This window comes from Ochotona curzoniae, unplaced genomic scaffold, assembly GCF_017591425.1.
Source record: "Ochotona curzoniae isolate NIBS_2020 unplaced genomic scaffold, NIBS_Ocur_1.0 scaffold_3890, whole genome shotgun sequence".
NCBI classification, from domain to species: domain Eukaryota; kingdom Metazoa; phylum Chordata; class Mammalia; order Lagomorpha; family Ochotonidae; genus Ochotona; species Ochotona curzoniae.
Window position 1 is genome coordinate 14,673,365 of NW_024467115.1, and position 18,575 is coordinate 14,691,939.

At 37.9% G+C, this 18,575-nt stretch overlaps 1 protein-coding gene across 2 annotated transcripts in view; it reads left to right on the forward strand.

The window, feature by feature from the left end:
* The window catches only part of EYA4 (EYA transcriptional coactivator and phosphatase 4), a 260,900-nt gene that overhangs the window by 25,284 nt on the left and 217,041 nt on the right, over window positions 1-18,575 (forward strand). For both annotated transcript variants that reach the window (XM_040965420.1, XM_040965421.1), the window contains exon 2: window positions 5,615-5,712. In XM_040965420.1, coding sequence (XP_040821354.1) covers window positions 5,680-5,712 — 33 coding nt within the window. In that variant the 5' untranslated portion in view covers window positions 5,615-5,679. The remainder of the gene's footprint in view (window positions 1-5,614; window positions 5,713-18,575) is intronic.

An 18,575-nucleotide genomic window follows, 5' to 3' on the forward strand; every position in this document is an offset into this window, starting at 1 on the left:
AATATTTTGCCATAGCTTCATATATACCACCTGTGCAAACAAACTTGAATACTTTAGAAAATACACTTGTAAAATTTAGTTGCAGTGTGAAAATCAAAAGTTCAAATAATATTTTAACCATTCTGAGTATTATAATTTGATGTATAGATACAAAGATACTTCAGAGACCATCTAAGGACTGTAGTAGAGATCATGGTTAAAATAGTCAGGAACCCTTCTATCCATCTCAGGGCTTCCAGATAGACTGAAATAGAAGTATGGGCAGCACTTCTCCAAGTGTGTGCTAGATAATTGAACTATGGATGATCTATAGAAGTCTTGTCTCCTCGTCCATTTGTTTTTCATTGTGTCAAGAAGTAGTCATGGCCTTAAATGTACCTTAAACCTTCCAGGATGATCCTTGAAGAACTCCAGCCTTTGCAGAAAGGATGAGGAGTTGTTCCTCACCTTAGAAATCCCACTTGAGTCTATGGCCACACCACCCTGAATGCGCCCCATCTCATTTGGTCTCAGAAGCTAAGCAGGGTCGGGCCTGGTTAGTACTTGGATGGGAGAAATCCCACTTGAGGCAAGCGCCTCCAGAAGCAAAACATTCCATATCATCTCCGGTGATCCTTAAGGGCATCTTTCAGCAGATCCTTAGGCTGCACGTTGCCAAAGATTGTCAGGACCGATGAAAGAATTTCTGTTTCATCCTCAAGATGGAGTAAAGCTGAGAAGAGTTTAAAGAGAATAGTCAGATAATGTATGTTAGAAACTGTTACTCTGGCTACTGTCCTGTGTAAAGTAATGTCCAGAGAGGAGGACTGTAAAGATGGAGACCATTAAGAAGCCAGTACCCCTTTCCAGGTAATGGGCAATGATGGGTGGAACTCAAGTGGCTGCAGTGCAGAGAAAACTATGGAGAGATTAGAGTGAACCCTACGATATATTGGTAGAACTTGACATTTATTCCTTATTTTATTTTGCAGGCAGAGAGAGATATAGAGAGAATCAGAGAACTAGTATTCACTGATTTGCTCCATGGATTAAAAGCTAAGGCTTGGCCAAGCTGAACCCAGGGACCCAAAACTCACTCCAGGTCTCCCATTGCAGATAGCAGGGACCTAAGCACATGATGATTCATCACCAGCCTTTTCCCAGGGAACGCATTCACAGAATTCTCATTGCTGGCATGAGAAACAGAGCTAGTGCTTGAATCTGACATGTGATGTGGACCTCCCCAAAATCATCTAGAGTTGTAGGACTCCATGTGTGGCTTCTGTTGTCATCCTTGCACATTTTTTCTTCTTCAGCCAGGGGAAATATGCCTGGACAATCCCACTTTGAATGAACATTGATTAGAAGATTTAAATCTAAGTCACAGAATATCTGCAAACTCTGAAATCTCCTTTCACATTTTGTTCTTTAAGCTGTCTCTGTCACTCAGACCTGACCACAGTGCCATTATTCATTTCTAAGAATTGGCTTGATATTGTGTATATCAATCTCATAGACAGATTGTTTGTTCCTTATCTGCCTAGAACTAAAAGTATTTCAGATTTCAGTGTTTTTGGGAGTGGGGTTTATAACATTAGCATGGAATTCACCATCAAGCACACCTAATCTGAATGTCAAAATATTCTGAGTGCTGAGATGACACAATACATGTTCATTTTGGGGGCCATCATTATGGTGTAGCAGATAAAGCCATCGTGTGTGATACTGTCTTTTTGTATGGGCAATGTTTCTAGTTCCAGCTGCTCCACTTTTGATCCAGTTCACTGCTAAGAAAAGCTGCAAAGGATGACCCAAGTGCTTGGTCCCCTGTTGCACATCGTGGAACCCAGAAGTTGCTCCTGACTTTGGTCTGGCCTTAGTTCACATGTTTGGGCCATCTGGGAAGTGAACCAATGGACAGAAATTTTCTCTTCTTCTTTTTCTGTAATTTGGTCTCAAATAATAATAACTAGATCTTTTAAAAACGATAATTTTGAGTTCTGGACATTTCACACTTTTTCAGTAAGAAGTTCAAATTGTATTTAAATTATACAATAAGTTGAATTGATCTATGCTGATTTTCTAAGAAACAGAAGTGTATAGCTAAGATACAGACTTTATTTATTTTTAAGATATATTTATTTTCATTGCAAAGGCAGATCCACAGAGAGAAGGAGATACAGAGAGAAAGATCTTCCATCCATTAGTTCACTCCCCAAGTAGTCACAATGGCTGTAGCTAAGCTTATCTGAAGTAGGAGTCAGGAGCTCCTTTTGCATCTTCCACATGCATACAGGGTCCTCTACTGCTTTCCCAAACCACAAGCAAGGAGCTTGGATGGAAAGTGGAGCAGTCAGGACACAAACTGGCACCCATATGGAACTCGACGCATGCAAGGCACCTGCCTGGCCCTGGAATAGTTTTTTTTTTTTTTTGATGCTTTGTTGTTGTTGTTGTTGTTGCATTTTAGACAATGTTTCATAGGCTCTGGGTTTCCTCCAGCCCCTCCCCAAACCCTCCCCCCATATTGGATTCCTCTATATTGTTACAGTAGTACACATCATAACCAGTCATGATTCCCTCATTGTGGGCATGGATCATGTAGAGAGTCCAGCATCTTATTATCCAGGTAAATTCAACAGTTTCATTGAGAGACCATCCTTGGCCTGAAAGTAGAGCTAGTAGAATATCAATCCCTTCAATGAAAAGCCACTACACAACTTCAACAGCAGGAAAAAACATGGAAATTTAAAACATGAAGTTAATTGACATGGTATTGAGTGACCAATATGTTAGAAAATGCTGGAATTGTTTTATAAAGAATTTCTATGCATTGAAAACATAACTGCAGAAGAACTAACCTAACGCGAAATGGGCTAAGTTGCTGTTATTTCTGCTTGAAATTCACCTTTTTTAGGGTAAAGGTATGAAGATAGAGCTGGGTACTACCTTATTGCCTCATAAAACAGCATGAAGTTACTGTTATTCTTTAATTTTATATCTTTATGATGAAGTAATACTTCTCTTACTTGATTTGGAGCGGGTTCTCATCCTTTTCTCATATATTTGTGAGAACTAAATGTTAAAGGATTTAGCATAACAACTATTGCTCTATTATGATGTAAAATAATACTGTGTCTGCAATTAGCCTAGGTAGTTTTACTTGTCTCAATAATATAAAATCACTGGCTCATAATATTTTAGTACCTTAGTGTGTTTGGCAAAGAAAGAAATTCGTGTTACCATTAAAAGTCAAATAGGTAACAATTAATCTAAATTTCAAGGAAATATAAAGCAAAGTATTATGTTGTAACATGGGACATTGATGCAAATAACTCTCCAGCTGGGACATTAAATTGACTCTGAACTGGTAGTTAACCAAGAAAAGGCTTGTTTTTGCTTAATCCCCTTAGGCTCTGACATCTATCCTGAAGTCTTAATTTTAGTTTCACTGGAGTTATCAACAGCACACTGAAATGGTGGTCCTTCTGGAAAGTTACCCTTCTGTTCCGATAATCAGCACGTTTATTTTATTTCTTAGATAGGTTTTCTGGGAAAAAATACATTCACATCTTGATCACTGCTTTAAAACAAATGCTCTCTTGTTTGAGAGGCTGACAAAAAGAGCAGACGGGGAAACAGCACACATACACGCTTGTATCAGCAAAAAGATAGGGAACGAGTGAGGGAGAGAGGGGAGGAAAAGAGAGAGAAAAAGAGAGAAAGAGAGAGAGAGAGATATTACCTATTGGTTCACGCCCCACGTACCTCCAACAGCCCCAGGTTGGGCCAGGCTGAAGTCTATAGTAAGGAATTCAACCCAGCAAGGATCCAGTTCCTTGAGCCATCACCTGTTGCCTCCTCCCAGTGTCTAACTGATGGGAGCATAGGTGACTAAATTGATGTGTTACATATGGGGCCAAACTCTTACAAAGTATTTTCATATCTTTAAGTGTTTTCACATGTTAAAAGATATTTCTCATCTTAAAGTTATTTTCTGTGTATATAGATGTGTACATGTTATGGGTGAATTTTGCCTTTTAAAAGATGCATGAATATGAATTTATTTGTAAATAAAGTCTTTGTAAATACGATAACCAATAATGACAGACACACATGTGTACACACAGAGAGGGGGAATGAAATAGAGAGAGACCTTGGAAGAGACAGGCAGGAAAGCAGCCTTGATGATGGAGACTAGGACTGGGGCGATGTAGCTACTGGCCAACAAATTCCAAGGAGTGACAGCAGCCATCAGAAACCTGGAAGTCCCAACCCACCAAAGCCTTGACTTATCACTTAGGTTTCAAAGCTATGAGAATCAATTTCTTTCATTCAAAGTGTGTTTGGTATTTTGGTATGATATTCCTGGGAACCTAATACAACATGCTAGATTGTAAGTAAATGACAGGGTTAACTGGAATCAATGCTCATTTTATTGTAAATGTGTTTTATTACTTGGTCAACTAAGCAGGAAAATATGTAATAAACTAAATATCTGTATAGTTTTTTTAAGTTAAAATATTACAGTTTAGCAAGTGTTTTTTCTCCCAATGTTGTTTTTCTTCTTGTTGTATTGCAAAGTAAAAATTACAGTGTAGGACATGTGCATTCAGCGTAGCATTTAAAAAGCTTCTTGGGAGGCCTACCTCCCTATTGGAGGGTCTGGTTTGAGTTCTGGCTCTACTTCATATTCTAGCTTTCTGTAATGCCCACCCTGAGAGGTAGGGGTGGTTTAGATTTTCCTTGACAATTTTTAAAAGCTTCATTTATTTGTAATTCATAATAAGAGAGAGAGAAAAAGAGAGAGAAAAAGAGATTTTCCACTTGCTGGTTCACTTCTCAAATGATCTCAGCAGCGATGAATGGAGCAACCCCAAAGCCAGGAGCCTGGAGCTCTGTCTTTCACCAATTTCCCAGGTGCCTTAGTAGGGATTGCATCAGAAGGGGAGCCGCTCAAAATTGAACTGGCACCCATATGGGATGGCAAAAAAGCAGGCTTATCCATCACGCCACAACAAGATCACCTTCTTAAAAAGTAGTTAAGTGCTAGTCTAACTGTAGGTTATTTACCAGTCCTCTACCCATATTTATTTGCAAATTCCTCTTTATTTATTGCGTATTTTTGTCTTTGTTCTTTTTAAGTTACTTGTATGTTTTAAAACATAACCCTTAGAAGGGAAAATGGTTACCTTGTAATACAAATTTTCCCATTATAGAAAGCTGTCATCACAACAAATGTCCAATTTGCTCAATTTATTTTAAGTGCTTTAAAAAATGAATTGTAAAGGCAGCTTCTTAATTTTTAGTCTGTCAGCTGCTTGATAATAAGCCTGTATTAGCAAAACAGTGCAACAGTTATTCACCTTACACTATGTCTTCATATTACCTTCAGGTTTTTTTAGTTTGTGTCTCTCTACAGGATTCCTGAGTAGGTTCACAATACCAACTTGCCATGGTATTATTTTCAAGATTATTTTTACATCAGACATGGTAGTAATACTAATGGATTTTATTCTTTTAAAATGCTTCCATAAATAATCAGGTATCATACTAAATCTTGGTATATCTTGGCAGTTTTACAAATAACTAAAAAAGGTAACATTTTCCCATTTATTTCATCTTTTTGTTTTAGATAGTCCATTTTCAATTGAAGGACGCTGCTTCTACGTGGGAGTGGCAGGAGAGTGAGAGAACCACATGGAAGACTCCCAGGACTTAAATGAGCAATCAGTAAGTCTGAATTCAGTTCCAGTTTTGATGGAAAAAGGTGTGATTAGGTTACTCAAAAATATGTTTTCTAATAAGAAAGGTTTTTTTGGTGAAGTAATTTCTAGCTGAGTTTTAAATTCTCTTTCAAGAACAAAACAGACAGTGGAGAGTCATGCTGTTTCTACTTCATATTTTGATATCTTTCTTGATTTTGTGCTTAAAAAAACCAGTGGTGAAAGGATGAAGTTGTTGAAATTGTGTTAATGTTTTGACAATTTGGTATACCTCTTTCATTATGTTTTATTTTACGAATACTAGATATTTCTTGCTATCTGAAGCCAGGATAAAAAGTAGGTCAGCATGGCTGTTACTCATCTTAAACACAAAAGCCTCAAATCTCAACAAAGGATTTTTTTTTTTTGGCTGGATGTATTGCGTGAGAATTCACTAGATGTGTGATGATCCTTTTAAAGTTCCAATTGCGCACAGGAAAAGGCTTTCTATGACTATTCCTCCTGCTTGTTAGTACAGTCACCTTGGCATTCATTCTTTAGAGCATGCAATTTTAGAGCATGCAGTTTCCTCCACTTTGGGCATGGTTCTAGAAACCATCTCCCAAGCTCTTCTGTACACAGCAGCTGATGATGTAACCAATCAGACGATATAACAAATATTTTACAAACAAATGCTGTTCTTTATTAGCTTGTGTATGGGTACGAGAAAAAGTTCACGGAGAATAGAATCAAAGCACTGCTCCTGTGACAGCCTGCAGATGGGCTTTGGGGCTGGAGGCTGGTGATGGGCTGAATACAGCCCATAGTCAAGTGCCTGAAAGCAAACCTTGGCTTCACTGCTGACTCCAGCTTCCTGCTGGTTTGGGCCTGAGAGTCAGCAAGTGACGGCTCAAGGAGGTGGTTTTCTGCGAATCACATGGGAGCCCTGGATTGAGTTCCCTGCTTATGTATGATTATGTCTTGACTTTAGAATCTCATGTCTCCCTCATGCAAAGGAGGATAAGATACTTGTGATAATAATGTGGCCCTAGAAAGAATGTTTATGATGGGTTTAATGTTTTAGTACAAATATATGTTCTTCTGCATATTTGCCATTATACCTAAACCTTGTGTTTTTCCAGGGAATGTTTTATTTAAAAACAAGATGGTCATATAGTTTGACCTTTGCTGGGCATAACCATATTTGAATTTCATTATACCTTGTTTCATTCATTATATATTTGAAAAGTGATGATTTTAATGCTATAAAACTGTGAAATCTATCAAGTGGTAGCTATGTTGTTTTGAAAAATTACCTGAGTTTTTTTTAGTTAAACAGGCAATAATGCAAGAAAGAGGCAGGAGAATTGTAACAATCTTTCAAAATTACTGAATATTAGAGTAGCTAAAGATGCCCTGTGTTTCACATTGTGGTAATTGGTACTTTGTTCTGATATGCAGAGGGATGCTTAAAGGTGTGTGTGTGTGTGTGTGTGTGTGTGTGTAAAATGTTGGGTGGCTAACTTGTTTGCTTTGTAGTACCATCAACTGAGTGATTTCTAGGAGCATGGAACCTTCAGTCTAAAGCAGAAAGTGTCATCAAATCAAACAGCTGATTGAATTCTTTTACTATAACACACATGCTCACTCAATATATTTTAGAAAGAAATTTTGTTCACGATATCGTTACCCAAAATGTTTTATCACCTCTCATTCAATGAAGTCTAGAACTTGTAAGTAAGTCATTATATTTATCTTACCTGTTCGCACATCTTAGAACCAGGTAGTTTGCTTCTTTCTTAAGAACCCTGTTTTTAACAGTTTACAGTGATGCTACTGTACAAAATCCAGAGAAGTGGAAATAGAATGTGACCTGTTGAACTTCTTAGCTTAAGTCTGCTTACTGAATTTATATTAAGAGTAAATGATTCAACACATTTGTCTCATTCTTATGTGCTTAGAGCTGTGATATGATGCGCCTCTGTTGACATGTGGCTGCTAAGGGGCAGAGCTGAGATTCACAGTGGGCTTCTGACTCCAAGTCCATAGCTCTCTCCTTGACATCAGCCTGCCTGATTGCTTTTGGGGTGTTCTTACTGTAACATTCATTTCTGTGGAAATGTCCAAAAAAAAAAAAAAAGGAGAAAATTACCCCTTTGCCTTGAAATGGTTTCTGTCTGAATAAAATCTTTGGTTTAAAATTTTGTGGGATATAGTCATATATTAAAAAGTGTGATAGTCGTTGTTAAGACACAGAATAAATATGAGTGGAATTAGGTTAGTAATAATACTATAAAAGGAAATTTACTTAGGTTATATCTACTTTACCTTAAATAGAATTATTTCTCAGGGAATGTATGAGACAGGAGATGCAATTTATGGCTCATGAACTATATGCGTGTTCCCCATACAGTCTCTCTTATTTTAGCCATATCCTTACAATATAATATTAATTGCAGTATTTCATAGCTGAAGAAACTGTGACTTGGAATGTGTCAAGATTTCATAGTAGTTAAATAGCAAAGATTATAGCTGAACCCTATTTTATCTGGCCTTAATACCTGTAGTTGATATTGCATCATATAACAGCATAATATGGTAGGGTTTGAACTGTAAAATCAGGCATCCCCTACAGGTTAATACCTTACAACGATGGATACATTATTCAAACACTTCCTCATCGATAGAGTAGAGAAGATAATAAATAGATGCTACCTGGAGTGCTTGCACATGCCTCACTTAAATGCTTCATAAATGCCAGCTGTTACGACAAGCATCTCAGGCATTCATGTGTTCTTTGACCATTCATCCTCCCCTGTCCAGCCTATCTGGTGGACACTGGCATCTGGAAGTTCATAGGCCTACACACTTGGCAGATGAATGCTGAATTTACCAGCTTTCCTTTCACCCACTTCTTTTTTTTCTTTCTGTTCTCTACTTGATCCATCCTGGTGACTGACATCATTAGCTGCTGAGAAAGTTCCACGAGAAAACAGGGAGTGGCCCCCTTTCCATCCTCCATCATCACAACATTTTGTCCATGCTGAATTGTAGTCTCCCTCAGGATTGGTCTCTTTGCTCCTGTTTTGGGGTTTTATCTATCGGCTGTCTTGCTTAGCTTTCTGTTGCTGCTGGAGTTGTTGCCCTACCATACGTAACCAGTGAGATTACCACTCTGCTTACTAGCCTTCCTAGGTCCTCTCTTGCTCAAGTGAGTAGGCAAACATTCAAGACTTAAAGCTTGCTTACTTTTTCATTCTTGCTTCTGATGTCTCTCAGTTCCCTGAGTCTCCCACGTTCTTTGAGGTTCCTGTGCTGTTGCAAATCCTATAGCCAAGAGATTGTGTCTTGGAACACCCAGTCAGCTGAGTGGGGGTGGTGGTGCTGGGTCAGGGGCCTACACAGTGTGCTCTCCTAACCCTCTGGCATTTATGTCTAACCCAGCACTTACCCACAGTGCTGAAACCCTATCTGTTTACTTGCCTGCTGCTCCATTCAATTTTAAACTACTCAAGAGCAGTGGTGATGGTGTTCCCTTTTTTGCCCTCCCTTCTAACACAGTTCTTGTTGATGTTTAATTCTATGCACTTTCAGCAAGTGTGCAAATAACCTGATTAAATTTTAAAAGTCCAACGTGTTACTTTCAAAGTGGTTACTGAATTATGAATTTGTATTCGGCACACGTTTCAACAACTACATTTAATTGTTAACTGCATATGATCAAAGAAAAGTTTTGGTTAATTTTTTTTTTTGGATTAGGTCTGACTGTTATTTTTCACTCTGAGAAGATCTAGAAAAATTTGAGAGATAAGCAATCAAAATGGATTTAATAATTTATTAATATCAAATGAACTTGAGCCTGGATTAAATTTACAATCCAAGTGGAAGGTTTGAAAATAATCTGCTTTATCAATTTCAAGCATTGTTATGAAATGAAACAATGTGGGGTAGATACTCAGTAAGACCAAGTGAGATGAATGCATTGCAGTTCACAGCAGGATTGCCTTCCTATTATGTGTTGCCTGGATATTTCTTTTGACTCAGCATTGTTATTGTATTATTCACTTACATGGTTGGTGACATTGTTTTGATTAATGAACTGTTAATTAATTCACAATCGTTTTATCAGTATCACATATTATGTATTACAAAAGCATTGTGAAAATTCACATATATGTGTTTTTATGAATTTTACTTATTGGCTTATGCCAGACATGCAAATTTAACATTTGTATTAAATCTTTAGAACTATTGTATTGTTCTATAAATAGAACAAATTTTATATAGTTCATAGATATAACTTTAAGAATGTAATATTTCTCTTCCGCTCTCCCTTCCTCTTCCTTTCTTTTTAAATTTTTGCAATGACATCTTTAACTTGCTTTATAGTCACAAGATTGATGTTTTACTAAATAAACAACAAATAAAATAAAGGAAGACCACTGTTCAGCATGAATAAGATAAGGTTATAAGCAATAAACATATCTCAACATGTCAATTTCACTCCTATATATTTTTGTACACTTTGTATACCCACCAATAAGCTGAGGACATGTAATCTTTTAAATTCCTGTTGTCTCTTTACTGTCTTTCCTTAGAGCATCACAAAATTTTTTTCTTCAGTTATTTGTTGTTATCAATTCTATGGTGACATCTTTGTGTATACTCACTTACCTGACTTTGAATCCTGTGCTACTCTCGGAGCCATTCAGAAGGCTTGTGTGAAACTGGATATGCCATCAAAATTATCATAAGGTCAGAGGACTTCAGGATAAGTCATCTTTGCCTGTTTAAGCACTGTGCTAGAATATACTTATTTGAATAACTATAGTTTAACTTCTTTTTTTTGAGAAAGTAGAATTATGAAAATCCTGTGTTCTTTTTTTTTTTTTTTACTGTTTCATTATTGGGTACTCTAAATTTGAGCATGTGTAGTGTTATTTCAAAATATTTTATTTTGATTGAAATACAGTGAAATTATTTTTCATTTTTTTTTAACTTGTGCCTTTTTATTTATTTGAAAGCTAGGAAGGGTGAAGGGTGGGAGAGAGCGAGAGAGCGCGGGAGAGCCCCCTTCAGTGTGCACCAGTATGGGGATATTTCGAAAGCAGAGCTGAAATTTGAGACAGGCCCTCTGATAATGGATACAGACAATCAACAGTAATTTCTGGGTTTTTCTGGAATTCAATTTTCAGTTTCTAAATTTGCTAGGAAGAATTTGACTTTTAAACTCATAAAAAGAATGCTGTTTAGAACACATTATTTTTATATCTTCCAATTGATTGCTCTATATCTATGCTGTATGAAATTTTGCTTCAAACTGAACCAGTTTCAAAATTGTTGACTCCATATTGCTTGTGAGAGTTTCGCTTTACTGTAGTATAAAAAGAGTTTCTAAATTATAAATTTACAAAATAGAAGCATTAAATATAAAAAGAATTTATAACTGAATTAGTATGTTTTGTGATTTCGTGAGATCCATAACAGTATTCCATTCCTGTCTTCTATGATAATCTAAAGTGACTGATAATTGATTTGTTAAAATGTTTGCACAAATGTGAGAATATTTATGATATATAGCGAAGGAGGATATGTTTTGTGACTGAGTGGGATTTAGACATGTTTGGAGAGGAAATACAGTTTTCTACTGTTGACTGTGGTCTGATGCTAAGTGGAGAAGGGGCCTGTGGCATAGTGACACATTTCAGAGCAATATAATTCTGCTTTATATTTAAAATGGAAATAATTGTTCATAATAGAAATAAATTTATTTCATGCTTAGCAATCTTAAGAACTGGAGAAAATGAATATAGCTGCATAAGGTATGCTGCAAATGGAGCTGATGAAAGAACTTATTGTGCATTGGTAGGCATCATGCTAGGTGTTTTATGTGGCTCATGTAATTGGTCTTCCAAAAACCCATGTAGCAGAGTGTCACGCGTCAGTATCAAGAAAGCTTACTAAAGCCGATGTTAAGTTTCTTACTGGGAGGTTGTACTAGCTGGGAAGTCGTGTCCATAGGATAGGAATTCCTGTAGTACTGTTCTGGAATACACCAGTTATCAGCTTTGATCATCTTAAATGGTTTTCATAACTTTCAGTACCTTTGGTATCTTATTGTATGCAGTAAAATTTAACTTGATGTGAGTTTATTTAAACAGAGATAAATGTTCCAAATATTGCTCTGGGAAAAATGTAAATTATTCCACCATTACTATAAATTAAGAGCACAATTTTGTTAGTAAATATGCCAACAACCAGCTAAAAGATAACAAAATATGTACACATTTAATGCTAATTCAACAGATTTAATTGAACAAATATTTAAAGATGATTTGATCTCACCCAGAAACTATCCTGAACTAGGGATTGGAAGAGAAATATAACGCGATTCCTTCCTTCTTCCAACTTGACTTTCACATAGGATTATAGGATATTACATCAAGTTCTGTTCTGTTAAAATAACATTAGGAAATTGAAAACTCATTCATCACTTATTCAGGATGTACTGGTGGATCACTGCTAAAGCTAAAGCATGGCACTAGATGTTAATACTGCTTGATGTACAAAATCAAGTGTTAGTATTTTTGTGGCGCTTGTGTGTAGTGGAGGTGGAGAGTAACAGTGAACAGATAAAGTAGGTCAGATAATAGGAAATGCACGTAGAAAATTCAAGAAACCAGATAGAAGAAGGGGAACTGCCTAATGTTGGGGCTAGGATGGGTCAATGGGTGATGTGTACATGTGCAATTTTGTTTACCTATTTACTTACTCATGAAAGAGAGAGGAGAGAGAGAGGGTGCTATCTTCTAGTTTACTCCCCAGATGCCTCCAATGACAGCAGTGCACCCAGTCCAGATCTCATGTGAGTAGCAGAACCTTGAACTATCAGTGCTGCCTCTGTGGTTCCACATTATCAAGAAATGGAAGTCAGGCACAGAGCACAAGCCTTCTGCTCACAGCTACGTTTTTTCAATAGCCAGGAAGAACCTGTTTAAGAAGAAGTGCAACGTCTAACAGGAGGCAAGTGGACGTGTCTATGAGTGCATTGGGAATGTTAATTCAATGTAGGAATCAGTGATTGAGAAAGCCTGGCTTGTTCAAGGAAGGTGCTGGTGGTAGTGGAGGAGAGAGCAAGGCAGACATGAACCCAGAGGCAACCTGAATGGGAATGTGAAGATGGAGGCCTTCTCAGAGCTTCAGCGTTTTTTCTGAATGACATGTAAAACAAGTTGAAGAGTGTGCACTTAAGGAATACATGGTATGACCTAAGTTTTTAAAGAGAGTTTTGGATTTTACTTTGAAAATAGATGATAATGATAAGAATAGTCCTTAGTAACTGTTTTATCTAGATGAGAAATGGACAATTAGTAGTGGAGGTAGGGAGAAGTTGGGGGATACTGCATTTATTTTGAAGGTAGAATGTGAAAGGACTCACTGATATACTGATGGTGAGTTATGAGAAAGAAAAGGACCGGGGTGACTTCTAATGTCATACTGAGTCGTGGGAAGGTGAAATGGCATTAATTGAGTTGGATTGTCTTGGAGGAACAGGCTGGAATGCAGATGAGGGTTTGGCTTTGGCTTTGGACAGACACAGTGCCAGGTTTTCATCAACTCTGCTCCATACTCCTTCTTGCTGGTGCATTGGAGACAACACTTCCCACATTTCTTAGGTTTATACAGGACCGTATACCCAGTTCTGTCCATGAAATGCCAGAGGAGGTGTTAGGTGCATATTACCAGGGTGAGGCGATGAAAGTCTCTGCATAGTTCTTTGGATTTCATTTTCTCCTGGAAAGATGATGGAGAAGGAGGACTCAGGGGCAGGTGGTGGGACCCCAAGACTAGAAGATTGCATTGCTGAGGCACTGAATGGAGGGTTGGACAGATCAGTAAGAAAGTGTGAACCATGTAAACGAAGAAAGACAGATTAGATTTTGTCTGTTATCTGTGATAGGAGTGCAAATACTGGGGAGCCACATGTGATCACCTGGAACTCATGAAGCAAGATATTGATGACATTTAGGGAAGTAATATTTGTTGAAATTATCAAGAGAGTTTGGTTAAGATACAGATATATTAGGAGTAAGTACAGGACACCCTGAATTTAGAGTTTAAAGACAATCTAAGTAGATAGGTGCTTGATCCTATATTCATCACACCCATGATCACTAAATTATACCATAGTATGTTGCCACGTGCAACAAACTCTCTGTGTACATCCTTCAAAGAAAATTACATGCTATTTCTGGTTATTGGGCTCATCTCTATCAGAACAGAAAGATACAGCATATAGTTATGAATAGATATTAAAATACTATTTGCTCCTTTGCTCGATTGCTAACAGATTAAGACTGTGTCAATTTCACTGGATCAAGGGAACTGAAGATTTGGAAGGGATTATTCTTGGATGTACTTGTGCAGATATTTTGTCTTTTTTTAAATTATTCATTTGAAAGGCAAGGTGAGAGGGATAAGTGGAGAGAGGGAGGGAAGAAAGGGGAGAGAGATTGAGAGAGATTTCACTTCCCAAATGGCCACAACAACTGAGGCTGGGACAGACTGAAGCCTGGAGCCATGAACTCCATCAAGGTCTCCTTCATGTGTCTCAAGGGCCCAAGTATTCAAACCACCTTTCATTAACTTTCAGGAAAATTAGCAGGGAGATGGATTAAACATGGAACAGACAAGACTTGAACCAGCACTCCCATATGGGATGTTATAAGTAATGGCTTCACACGTTGTGCCATACTGCCAGCCTCTGTGAGGTGTTTCCAAACAAGATTAATATGTGAACCTGAATGCACCAAGTATAGATTTTCTACACTCAGAGTTGGCATCCACCATCACTCACAGATTTAGCCTTGCTGGCCTTTGTCAGTATCCAGGGGTTCTAGCTGACCGATGACCTCTCCCAGGACTTCTCGACCACCATAACTGAATGAGCCAATTCTGCAAACATGGTGGAGTGGAGGCAAGGACTACTGGAGTATATTGCATCTGTTTTCAATGCTCTTTATAAATGTACATGTTATTTGAAATAACTTACACGTACATTTAATAGAACATGAATCCTCTGTTAATTCATTCTTTAAATGTTTACAGAAGTTCTGACCAGGCAAGTCTAAAGCCTAGAGGCCAGAACTGTAACTGGGTCTTCCATGTAAGAGTGAAAGGGACCCCAGTACTTATCATACCTACCACCTGCTGCTCCAAGGTGCACCTGAAGGAAGTTGGATGTCAAACTCCAACTAGGTACTGTAGTATGGGATGCAAGCATTCCAAGACTAGGCTTAACCCACTGCACCAAAATGCCTGCCCCAACATTTCTTACTGATTCACTCTGTATGTAGAATTCTTATTCAGAGGATGTCAAAACATTCATGGAAAAGTGGGATTAAAAGATAAGATCCATTTTCCACAAGTTTTATGAGGAGACCTCGTATAACTATATTATAGAGATTGTTTCTAGGCACCTTGACACTGTTGGAGAATTGATCTACATTGTGGATTTACAAACAGCAGTATTGACTTTTTGAAATAAATAATTTTTGTAGTGGGAGGTTGTTTTAAAGTTGAATAGTGCTTGTCAGCATCTTTGGTATCTACCCACTAGATGTCAGTAGCAACCCCCTCTTCCGTTTTTGTGAACATTAAAAATATACTGCCACATCACTAAATGAAGGTGTCTTCTGTGGGGGAACAAGATGGAGTGGAGTCAAGGACCACTGAAGTATATTGCATCTGTTTTCAAAGCTCTTTATAAATGTACATGTTATTTGAAATAACTTACATGTACATTTAGTAGAACATGTCACAATGTGTCATCGAGGGACTAGGGAATAAACAACATAATACAAAATTTAACAAGAAAACAAATAACATTGCTGAAGTTACTAAGAATAACAAGTAGTGTTCAATCAAGGTGACAGTACAAAATAATAAATATTATGCCAGCAATAGGGAGATTTATTGAAGAAAGAATGAGAAGGGGTAGGTGTTTGACAAAGTGGGAAACTGCTGCTGGGACACCTTATCTTAAAGTGTCTTCTGTTCAAGGGCTTAGTTCAAGTCTTCCTGATCTTGATGTCCTCTGCTGCTAATCTAGTTTTCTGCTCATGTGTAACATGGGAGGCAGCAAATGATAGATCATGTACTTGGGCTTCTCCCAACAACATGAAAGACTCAGCTCGAGTTCTTCATGAGTGGCTTTGCCTTGACCCTTTCCAACGTATTGCAGGCATTTGAGGAGTGAGCAAGCACATAGAAGATACTTGAGTATAGTCTGTTTTTGTCTACCTTTCAGGTACGATGAAAATGAGTATTTTTAAAGAAAGGAATTAAGGATAGGTTAAGTGACACCTTAACTGGGACTTTCAAAATGTTACGAATTTTTGTGTGCATAAGAGGAACTGTACTGAGGGAAATATCAGAAAGTAAGATTCAGAGATGATAGCATACAAAGCGATATGTAGGTCTAGTCAGTATGCATGGATTAGAATTATTGTACCAGGGCCCGGCACGGTGGCGCAAGTGGTTAAAGGTCCTCGCCTTGCACGCCCGGGATTCCATATGGGCGCCGGTTCTAATCCCGGCAGCCCTGCTTCCCTTCCAGCTCCCTGCCCGTGGCCCGGGAAGGCAGTCCAGGACGGCCCAAAGCTCTGGGACCCTGCACCTGCGTGGGAGACCCAGAAGAGGCTCCTGGCTTTGGATTGGCATAGTATCGACCCGTTGCGCTCACTTGGGGAGTGAATCATCGGACGGAAGATCTTCCTCTCTGTCTCTCCTCTCTGTATATCTGCCTTTCCAATTAAAACATAATAAAAATTAAAAAAAAGAATTATTGTACCAGAAGCAGCAGTGGGAAATCTTCTAAAGTTTTGATACTATACTAAAAAAAGTTCTGAAGCCAAACTGACGCATTTTCATTTCTTTGAATGGCAGCATGATGCTCATGATCACATCATGTTCAGAAATGTGCAAGATTCTGCCTTGTTTTCTGGACGTTCAACTGGTCAAAATAGAAGCTACTTACATTTTTTTGGCAAGAGCATAATGTATTCAGAATGATATTTTAAGGGTGATTAATTATATGATGGGAAGATGGATTAAGATAGGAATTAGTTCAAGGGGCCTTGAATTCATGAAAAAAAAAAAAAAAAGGAAGGGGGCTTGACCAGAAACTGCCAATCCCTTTTTTTTGTTGTTGTTGTTATAACAGGCAGGAAAGTAAGTATTTGTGGAACTTTTGATAATAAAATTTTGTCCCAACTATTTACCTCTGCTCTTGAAGTGTGAAAAAAAAAAAGGCATGGACAATAAATAAGTTAGCGGACACAGCTATATCCTGGAAAAATTCATTTACAAAAGAAGAAAGCAAATTGTATGTTCTGCTTTGCCAGTTCCTGGCCTAAGTTGAGGATATGACAATTGGACAGTGCGAAAACAAATCAGTGAAATGTGCATGAAAAGGAACTTTACTTGGTAATTAATGCAGAAGGGTCAGCAAGAGGGTGATGGTGGGTAAACATGGAGAAATAAAAGAGTTAACCCAAAATTTCAAGCTTAGGAGATGCTGTTGGTAGAATGTAGGAACAAATATTAAAGAAAGCAAAAGATGTGTTTCAGGTTAGGACTTTTGAGGTTGTGTCAAACTAGCCATTAGTGAAGCTCTGAGATGTCTAGGCTGATCATGTGGAACAGCACAGTATTTTCCTAAAGGTCTTGTTAAAATGAGAAACAAGAGAGCAGCAGAAAGATGAACATAGGCAGCTACCATGTCTATGAAGTGGAAAAAAATTGAAGAGGGAACAGGAAGATATTGGAAAACAAAGGAAAGAGCAGGATCATTCTGTTTTCCCAGCCAAGGACCCAGCTAACTTTCATGAGGAATTGGTCATTACTATCTGACAATTTAAGTGAAACAGAATGGATGCCTGCATCCCATACTATAGTGCCTAGTTGGAGTTTGAGCTACTACTGCTCCAATAAATAAATCTTAAAAAAAAAAAAAAAGAGTTGTGGCAAGAAAAGGCACCTCGGAGATTCAATACGGACAAGTAATAAGGAAGTAAGAGAAAGCATGTGAGTTCCAGGAAAGGAAGTAGAGTAAGAGTTGAAAGGTGCATCTTTCTCTCAGCGGTGGAGGCCTGTGATCAGCTGATGTCAAGGTATGGGAAGACCCAGTGAATAATAAACTGAAGTTGCTACATAAGAGGGCTGGGGCTTAGTGGAGGACAGAAGGAAGATGGCATGACTGAGAGGAACACTGCAATTCTGGCAGTGTTGGAGGTGTTGTGTATCTTCTGTGCCAGGGTGCTCTCTTCATGGAATCCATTGTTTCAGTAATACAGAGCCAAGTGCTTTTGCTTAAAAATGTCAGGAAGTAGATGGGGAAATAGTATCAAGGGTTTAACCACTATAAAGACTTGTAGTGATCACAGTTTAAAAATGATAGAAGATTTTCTAGACCTCAATATAATAGTTAGATTATGAAGACATTTTCAGTGTTTTGTGAAGCAACATGTTTCTCACTGAGACTGAAGACTGTTGACTTTGAAAGTTTATTTATTTATTTGATTGGGTTTGGTTTTTATTTCAAAACTAATGAAAAGAGAAGACCACTTATGCGGTTAGTGGGAATGCCTCTCATCTCAGGTGTCTCTGCTTTTCATTATTTTTGGAAGCAGTTGCTCACTCAGTTTTACTTGCATAAGAGCATTTCTAACAAAAAGGCACTGATTGAGATTGAGTCAAATGTGACAGTAAGATCAAACTGCAGTTATCTGATAGTATCTTAAAAAGTTTTTGTACTCAACTTCTCAACTCCTTGTAAGTATGCATTTTTCTGTCTAAACTTCTTTTGGATGCAAATTCCCATAAAAGGGT